Source organism: Syngnathus floridae, chromosome 22 (genome assembly GCF_059516105.1).
Source record: "Syngnathus floridae isolate MCC-2025c chromosome 22, RoL_Sflo_1.0, whole genome shotgun sequence".
Classification (NCBI taxonomy): domain Eukaryota; kingdom Metazoa; phylum Chordata; class Actinopteri; order Syngnathiformes; family Syngnathidae; genus Syngnathus; species Syngnathus floridae.
Window position 1 is genome coordinate 4,506,160 of NC_142434.1, and position 9,530 is coordinate 4,515,689.

The 9,530-nt window shown below is 43.7% G+C and overlaps 1 protein-coding gene across 4 annotated transcripts in view; it reads right to left on the reverse strand.

Annotated features, from left to right (window-relative positions):
* LOC148379342 (xylosyl- and glucuronyltransferase LARGE1) overlaps positions 1–9,296 on the reverse strand; it is a 107,589-nt gene extending 98,293 nt beyond the window's left edge. For 2 of the 4 annotated variants that reach the window (XR_015855323.1, XM_088366536.1), the window contains exons 1-3: positions 9,092–9,197; positions 8,027–8,092; positions 3–7,926 (exon numbers count right to left, since the gene is read on the reverse strand). Coding sequence is in view for 2 of the 4 variants with exons in the window: in XM_088366536.1 (XP_088222662.1) it covers positions 3–77 (75 nt within the window). In the remaining 2 variants the exon portion in view is untranslated. Of the gene's footprint in view, positions 1–2; positions 7,927–8,026; positions 8,093–9,091; positions 9,198–9,279 lie in introns of those variants that run through there. The other 2 variants (XM_088366535.1, XM_088366537.1) reach the window with 2 other exon arrangements.
* Positions 9,297–9,530: the final 234 nt, after the last annotated feature.

The window sequence follows — 9,530 nt, forward strand, 5'->3', positions numbered from 1 at the left end:
ACCTTTTTAGCTTCGATACGCTGATTCGTCTTGTCGTACAGCAGCAGCGTAATCGCCTTTGCTTGCGAATGACACATTGTCAAGTCATGAGTGGGGTCACTGTGTGGAGACGTTATACAAATTATAGTAACCTCATTGTTACATCACGACGACGGAAAAATACGAGATTGGATCACTTGACGGACCCTCTCCCGACTGAAGGCTCACATTGGGTTTCTGCTAGCAATATGTTGACAAGCTACGGTAAGTTAGGTTTAGCATTCTTCCAATTTAACACAAATGAGTTTCCATTTTTAACTGTTACACTTTGCTTATCTAGTCTACAAATACGAAGCAGTACTTTCCAACTAGTTGACACAACTAGTCTCACTTTTTAAATGACAGATGGTACATTGAAAAGACCTTACCTTGCAGCTGAGCAAAGGGGTGGCTTGTTGTGTTAAAATGAGTGAGCAGCTCCTCTGGCTTTTAATCGGGTTTCACAATGAGTTTCAGCTCATTGTTTGCCTGTCGGACTATGGGATTTACTCATGGCGCCACTGTCAAAGTGTCAGTCATTCGTATTTTTGGGTGATGGGGGAGAAGTTTAATAAACCGCAGTATACAAAACCACCAAGGAGAGTGAGGGGCTGAACTATATGCAGCAGGGATACGAACAAACATTTCTAATGAATAATACCTATCTTAGCATGTCAATGACGAGCGGGACGACCAAGAGGTGGAAGAATTCTGCCCAGAAGGTGGAGGTGAATTGCGGACCCCAGTTAGGCAGGCAGGGAGAGAGTCATGGCTTCACCTAGGCACAGGTCAGGCAGTCATGGTTTCATCCAGGTGCAGGCCAGGCAGGCAGTCGTTTTCATCCAGGTGCAGACCAGGCAGGCAGGCAGTCACGGCTTCATCCAGGCGCAGGCCAGGCAGGCAGTCAATCATGGCTTCATCGAGGTGCAGGCCAGGCAGGTAGTCAGTCATGGCTTCATCCAGGTGTAGGCCAGGCAGGCAGGGAGGCAGGGCAGGCAGGGAGAGAGCCATGGCTTCACCCAGGCGCAGGCCAGGCAGTCATGGCTTCATCCAGGCGCAGGCCAGGCAGGCAGGCAGTCATGACTTCATCCAGGCGTAGGCTAGGCAGGCAGGCAGTCAGTCATGGCTTCATCCAGGCACAGGTTAGGCAGGCAGCCATGGCTTCACCCAGGCACAAACCAGTTGGCATGCAGGCAGTCATGGCTGCATCTAGGCGCAGGCAGTCTTCATCCAGGTACAGGCCAGGCAGGCGGTCATGGCTTCATCCAGGCACAGGCAGGCAGGGAGGCAGGCAGTCGTGGCTTCATCCAGGCCTAGGCAGGTGAGGCAGGCAGTCATAGCTTCATCCAGGGGCAGGGCAGGCAGGCAGTCTTCTTCATCCAGGTGCAGGCCAGGCAGGCAGTCATAGCTTCATCCAGGCGCAGGCCAGGCAGGCAAGCAGGCAGGCAGGCAGGCAGCCATGGCTTCACCCAGGCACAGGCTCGTCAGGCAGGCAATCATGCCATCATCCAGGCGCAGGGCAGGCAGTCATGGTTTCATCCAGGCCAAGGCAGGTGAGGCAGGAAGTCATGGCCTCTTCCAGGCACAGGCAACGCAGGCAGTCATGGCTTCATCCAGGTGCAGTCCAGGTAGGCAGGCAGTCATGGCTTCATCCATGCACAAGGCAGGCAGGCAGTCATAACTTCATCCAGCAGCAGGCAGGCAGTCATGACTCCATCCACATATAGGCCAGACAGCCAGGCAGTCATAGCTTCGGTGAGGTGCAGACCAGGCAGGCAGTCATAGCTTTACCCAGGCGCAGGCCAGGCAGGCAGTGATAGCTTCATCCAAGCGCAGGCGCAGGGCAGGGCAGAGCAGGGCAGGCAGGCAGTTTCAACCAGGTGCAGGCACATGACATAGCCATGAACAAAAGACTGATGCTAGTTGTGTTAGTCTGTCGATGGTGTTTTCCATAATGCATTAGCATCAAGCTAACCAACCTTCACATTCATCACATTTTCTATACATACTGTCAAATCTGTATTGGGTGGTTCGCAGCCACCAAAATAAATTGAGGGGCGAAGACATGAGCCAGGCACATGGTGCTTTCACATCTTCCAATGTGCGTTTGTGGCCAGTGGGGGCAACGACAAGAAAGAAAGAAAATAAATCCCATTTTAACCAATGAGTCATCTGCTCTCTGGCGACCCGCATTACCGTTTACACTCGCAGCTTCCACATTACCTGCGACTTTCACCCGCGACCTCTGTGCTTGATGAATCCTCACGCATTTGTAGGAAACGGCCCTCTCGCTAATTTGAACTAATCCTTTCAATCAGCCCGCCATCTGCTCACGGCCGCCCCGGAGTCCCGACCGCCCCCCGCCCACTCTCTCTGAAGCTGATATTCAACAGCGGCGGAGAAGCTTTTAATCAGGTTAGGTAGGAACGTGGGTGGAACTGTCACGAGTGACTGTGACAAGGTGTCACCTTGCGAGGAAGATTCGCTTTGAGGAGGCCGCTAAGAAGCCCTGGGAGATGTTACATTTCCTCTGCCTTCGCCGAATCTGTCGTCATCTGTTTGTTTGTTTGTTTGTTTGCGACCTGTTGGGCGAACTTCCCCGAGGACCCCGTCGAGGGTGCAGACGAAAGCGCATCTCTTAAATTGATCGCATTACACAGACAATTTCACTTTTCATGCAAGGCAATTTAACGGCTCATGAATACGGCGCAATCAGGGTGCTCATTTGGTGAATAGTTTGCATGGGGTTCCTGGTGGAGTGTAAACAAAAACGAAAACACCCGGGAGATGCTAAAATACTTGCTGTAAAGTGTGACCTTTGTAAATGAGTGACAATAACTTACCTGGTTGCTGTTCACCTCAAGATATTTATCTTAATGAACAAATTAAAACAAACACTTTTTGAAGAATTAGTCACTCTCTGGTAATGATGTATGCAATCATAATAAAGGTAACGTAACAACTGCTTTCTACGCATTTATGTAAATGATATTATGGTGTCGGATATCGCAAAACAGACTGGAAAGAAAGGTGGTCTCATTTATAATTATGCTTTATTCCTCATCATTTGAGGCCATCTGGTACAGAATTAAGTGAAAAATACCGCTTGTTCGAAGCAGGTTGGCAGCAATTACACGCCGATTAGCTGCGTGCGTGTGAAATACTCAACTGTGACCACGTCAGGTTGAGAAAATGGGATTGCGAGTGACATTAAGTCTCCCGAGAATCTCTTTGGATTTTCGTTTCAGCCAATGACCAAAGACGAGGAGAACAACGGAGGGACTCGCGCTCGCACTCTGTGCAAATTACGCCGTGGCCGATGTGATCAGAAGTTGTGCCTTTCAACTCTTATCCACATTGAGGTGCCTGATATGGTTTGGACCCGAGCAAAGTCACCTTGTCATTGCTGCCTTTAAAAGAATTATCTCACTTTCCCCAGGAGTGGGCTGGAGACATTTTACTGACATTTCATTGAGCTTTGAATAACGCATAAGAATTTCTTTTCCAAGCATTAATTAGAAGACATCCTATATATAATTTGAAAATGCAAAAAAAATATATATATATTTTATTTTTACGTACCTTTACAATTTGAAGCTAATAAAAAGGACGACGATATTAGTTGTAAAATAAATACCCTCTGGCAAATTAAGCTAAATTCATTCAGCAGAGCCAATATGCCTGTAAAATTAAAAACAGATTGTTTTTGCGCCAGCAATCATGACAACCCCCAACCATCTGACATCCCCCCAACGAGTGTGTATTCTTATTAGATATTATAGTAAATACTGATTGCGCGCCTAACATTGATTTCTTACCATTCCAATCAAGGTTGAAGCATCTGTTACCATGACGACCACTGAGATGCCAAACCAGTCGACCACAGAAATTAATTCAAATTATCAAATATTGTGGTTTTGAGTCAGTGACTTTAAATATACCATTTCAGTGTTTGAACTTCTTGCAGGGAGAAGATGTCAGCCAACGTTAGGCTTTGACAAATATAAGTGTGACTTTTAGATTATGCACATTAAATATTTAACCAGACGGAGGAGAGCTTCTGCTTGGACGCCCGTGCCAGACAGAGCCATGCAAACTGTCATTTAGCCATTTATCAGCATAATGATGACTTTTCTCAACCCATTTATATTAAAAAGGTCACATGCCAAACGAGTGCACCCGTGTAATAAACTCATTTGTGCCACGGATGCCTTTTTCCTGCACAAAAAAAAAAAAAAAGCTGCTGCTCATAAAAATCTTGTTTTTGTTGCAGTATTTTCTGCAATATTGTCACAAACATGAAAACCCAGGAGGGACGGTGTGCAATGCAGTAGACAAGATCGTAACTATACATTTGGTTAGTTATTTGGAAGTAGTCAAACAACAAAAGAACAGGTAAGAAGTTTTTTTTATAAAACCCAGCAAAATGTATGCACACACCGCGTCATTTAGTCGGTCAGTAATTCATCTTCGATGGCCTGGAGAAAAACGCCAAAATGGATGAGGGGAGAACAAAACCAACATGAGGAGAATAGCCAACTTGATATATTTCCAAGTGAGCCGGGGTTTTAAATTGACACTGTCAAATATCGAGGCCCACCTCCAGGATGCAGCCAGAATTGAAATGTGGGCAGAATTTGGGAGAATGGAGTGACGAATGGTGTCCGGGTGCACAGTAGAAATGAAATAAAATGACTATTTTACTACTTGGCTCTTCATTTTTTTGTTGTTTTTTTGCAGTGACACCACTTACCTCCCCACGGAAAAGGTATTTAATGACATAATGGGCAATTCAGTAAGGTGAATGAGTCAGGGGAGATTAAATAAACAATCAACATAGCCAATTCCATTTGTGAAGCTGAAAACTACATAGCCACTTAATTTGAGCAAACCACATAAATTTGCCTTGCAAAAGTGCGCTAGCCTGACGCTAACTAATGCTGCCCCATGTTGCCAAGGCACTATTTTAAATTTGTGCGAGCCTTGGAGGTCTAAAATCTGTTCCACATCTGTAGCATGATTCACAACTTATTCATCAGCGCGGCTCGCTCGCTTATGATATTAGCCGCTAAATAGATGCCATGTCAACTCACAGCCGTCATTAGTAAAATCGTGTTGACATCTGCTGCCTGATGAACTTTAAAAATATTAACAAAACTGGATCATTTGCCAAGTCGATTATGTCCTCGCAAAGCTCAGCTGTCAACCCAACAGCGGTAACCTTTTTGGCAAAATAACACCGCTCGTTTGTGATCCACCAGCGCTGTTGGCCCACAGGAAGCCGAAGCCCGCCGAGCTTCATTTGTCACGTCAAGCCTGTCCTATATCTGTCCAAACAAGCCGCAGACTGATGACGAGACAGAAGACAGTTGGGGTCGAACGCGGCGGCCGCAAACAAACGACTCCTTCTACTTTCCTTTTGCCGAATCAATTATTTAAACTCAACTCCCATCATTTACATGATTGCTTTTGGCGCACTGCTGGTCCTTGACAGAACAGGACACACATTGCAATTAAGCTACATTTCGAGACGTGCACTAATCATCGGTACCCGCACGCAACACCATTTTTTATTTTTTTTTTTGCCCTCCTGACACTGTTAGATGAGTCCATAAATAAATAGCTATTTCATATTTCATCTCAGTATTGACCACAGTTGTGCTGTAAATATTTTACTGTAATGGAAGCTGTCAGTCAATTGGGAAGCGAATAAAGGAGAGTAATGGTGGTTCAAAATATCTCAGAGGGTAAAATCTCGAAAGGCACTATAATGTGGACTGGTCTATCCGAAAGAAGAGAATGTTAATTATGTTGATCGTTTGCTGCTTCACCAAGCCCCGCAGGTCCGCCTATTCTGGTAAATTTGCATTGATTCAATTACCAATATGCTAACTAGCGTTAGCATCACAGGCAGCATGGGCACCACCGACAAACAGAATCAACTTGGGCTGGTTTACTGTTTGCCATGTGCACCTGCTTGAGTGACTGCAGCACAAGCGCAACATCCTTTATCAACAAGCTCAACCTGTTCTGGATGAAGCTCCTTCGGAAGCAAGCTGCAAAAAAATGATAAGTCGCTCGTAACGTATGAGTTTGAGACGTGCCAGTTCTGTCTGGATGTATTTTCGGGGGGGAGGAAATTGGCTGTCCCTCCGACAGAGTGACAGCTATCTCTCTATTCAATGACACGGCCCGATGACCCTCATCCGTCCGACGCTGGCTGTCGTCCAGAGCGTTTGCGCCGCACGCGGGCCGAGTGCGCCGTCTTGGACGGCGTTTGCATTGAAGAGGCTCATTATCGTGAGACTGAGTCACTCCTCATGGCTGTCTGCGCTCGTTATCGGACCGAGAGCTTGGAAAAACAATTACAGATGGACTCCCAGAATGAAGGTCTGAGAGCAGCAAGTAAATTGATTATATGCATCGCGCTCGACGGTGACTACCGCCGTCCCATTGTTGACTATGCAATTAACGCATATGACGGCGCCGAAGAAATACAGACGTCGCCGAGTGAGTACCGGCGCAGTATAATTACAGGTCAAACTAATTTCACACCGGCAATCCGGCTTTGCTTAATTCAACACCCGCAAAGACTTTGCTTTTTCCACTTTCATTAGGGCCTGAATGTTTAAATAGTCAAATACACCCATTTAGGAAGTTTGCCTTTTAAAACATCCAGTGGGAGTATCAATGGGTACATTAAAAAATAATTTTAAAAAAATGCCATTTACTTATTCACTTAGAGTAAAAAAAATTCAATTAAATATGAGAATTGCTTGGGTAAAATGAATTGGGGGGGAAGAAAGGAAATAAAAATTCCCATTATGCTCACTTAACCGTGGAATAAGAGCTCCATAGTAATTTTATTTAGAAATGTGACTACCGCAACTGCGGTATTTACATGTATTGCTGTAACGCAACACAGTTTGGATGTTACAAGAGTAGCAAAGTCAGTGCACTGAATCTGGGTGCCGCCATGTGACTGCTGTCCTTCGGAACGAGATCAACCGATTGGACGCATCTCTTGCTACATTCCCGCATTTAATTAGATTAAGATTCACAACGTTTCCCCTTTACACCTCTCTTAACCAGCTGTCTCCAAAGGACTGTGGATAAATTGCCAACGGCTAAAAAAAGTGACTGGGCGAATTGGGCTTGGGGAAAGCTAGAAGAAGAAAAAAAGGGGGAGAATAAAGTGCCCTGTCTGTCTGCTTGATGTATGGCAGTATCTGCCTCAGCTCTGCTTAGACAGAGTGGAAATCTCTGCTGAATACGAGCCATTTTTAAAGATCAATACAGCTTTGGACAGTGAACAGTGCAAGTTCATTAAGTATGCAAAGACGCGTCACGATGAAGACATCTGAGAACAAATGGCTATATTGATTTCTAAAGGGGAAGAGGAAATTTGCATGGACGTGAACGCAGCATTCATTTTGTCTATCGTTAGCGGATGAACTTTGAAGCACCCCCGAATGAGTTTGATAATATACAGTACTGAGCCCTCAGATAGAGTGGTTGGTGGAAAACGTGGTCAGGAATCCAAACTAGTACTTTAACAATGTGACGGGCCTCTGTGTTTATTTGAGACCTTGAGCCCTCAAATGGTTAAGTTTGATTTAGATTATAAATGATGGAGGATTTATATGAGAATAAATTAAATAATGTTTGGCAAGAATGTTTAGTTTAGTTACTCAAATAAACTGGGAACAAAGGGATACAGAAGTATGTGAACAGTAGCTAAAAGTCTAAATCGATTTTAATCCCCCCATAATCGAAAAGAACTCACCTGTCGTGGATAAAACGATCACATGATGTGACTTTTTACTGTTATGAATCACTCGGAATAACATACCGGTGGGGTCCATAGATGGAGGTGCAACAAAGGAGGAACGATCCAGAAATGAACCCCTAGAAAGAGAGAGAAAACATTTACTTGCAAAGAAAAACATTTTAAAAATATCATTTTTGGGGAATAAGTTATGAAATAAATGTAGTGAGTATATTGTACCGTTTCAATGTGTAGTGAGTGTCGGTCATCCCCATTGCATCTTCAATAGGCAGCCACTCCAATAGACTGGGGAATAAACAAGACAAATTCACAGAAAGAATTTAGATTTGAAATGTCACCTTAACATACATCAATGAGCAGCAATAGTGCCTGCGAGTACGACTATGTGCCACCGGAAAACAGGCGAAACTATTGAGAACGTCAAGAGACAGTCCCTCTCCCCTTGGCTTCTTAATTGAACACCTCCTCCTGGGAATTTACCTGTCAGGGTTGCTTTAATGGAAGAGGACCAAACGATATATCAATGCCAGTGCTGATGTCCCCCACTGCAGAGGCATCAATATGGGACAACACAGAGATAAAATAGGGCCCAAATGTACCTCAAGGTCCCTTAACTAACACTCAAGAATGTCTTCAAAAGTAAATTTTCATTACTGATGCACAATTCGATAAAGGAAGTAAAAAAGAAAGGATTTTATGAAAGTATATTGCTGTAATTAAAACATGAGTTGTAATATTAAAACAGAAGGATACAACAACTTAATGTGATATTAGGATTAATATTCCTTCTCTAAAACCCTCAAACTCGGCTACAATATGGCAATATAAATATTCTAGCTGGTTATCAACACTTTTGAGCGGTCAAAGACACGAAAATACGGTGTGAAAATCAACCAATTGAAAATGAGTCAACATTGCACATCATATTTTCAAAAAGACGAGATAAACAATTTTTTTTAAACGAGACATCTCTTTAGAGTTTTCTACATTTAGGAGCAAGTCAATAAACAGTTCTAACAGTACAAACCATTTCCATACATTTGTAAAGCGGTTTAGAAAAATATCGTGAAGTATGGAAGGCTAGGCTACAAGCTAAAGATACGACGTGTTAGCCCGAATGCTAAATTAGCGCTGAGCTAAGCGCCAACGAGTACAATTAATATAATACGACCAAAATTAGTACTACTATAGTCCATAGTATCGTTTAATAAAGTTGTGTATCATTACATTCACCGTATTTTTGCGACTGTATATAGTAGCTAACATTTTTAACATCGATTTTACCTCATGCGTCTTGACGCTGTTAACAATGGCGACAGCCGGGTAATTGATTGCACACACCTGCGCAGCACGAGCGAACCAACGTAGCATTCACTGCTAATTGCTGATTAAAATTAATTATATGAATAAAACGAACACGATGAAATTAAATAAAATCGTCAAATAAAATACTAGATGCCAAAATAACTTACTTAGTCACGAACAAAAATACAATGCGGGCCGTAGAAGAATTTCGTCATTTCCGGTGTCATGTCCGCACTGCTTCCTTCAAGCCGGTCGGGATTCGGTAGCAAATTTAATATTTCCTAGTCACATGGAATGTTGATTGCTAAGGGCTGTCGCTAGTTTCAATATATCATATTATAAATATAAATATTTTGTACCTTGCAGGTTTTCTTTATTTGCATTATTTTTCTTGATATGTCTACGCCACCCAGTGAAC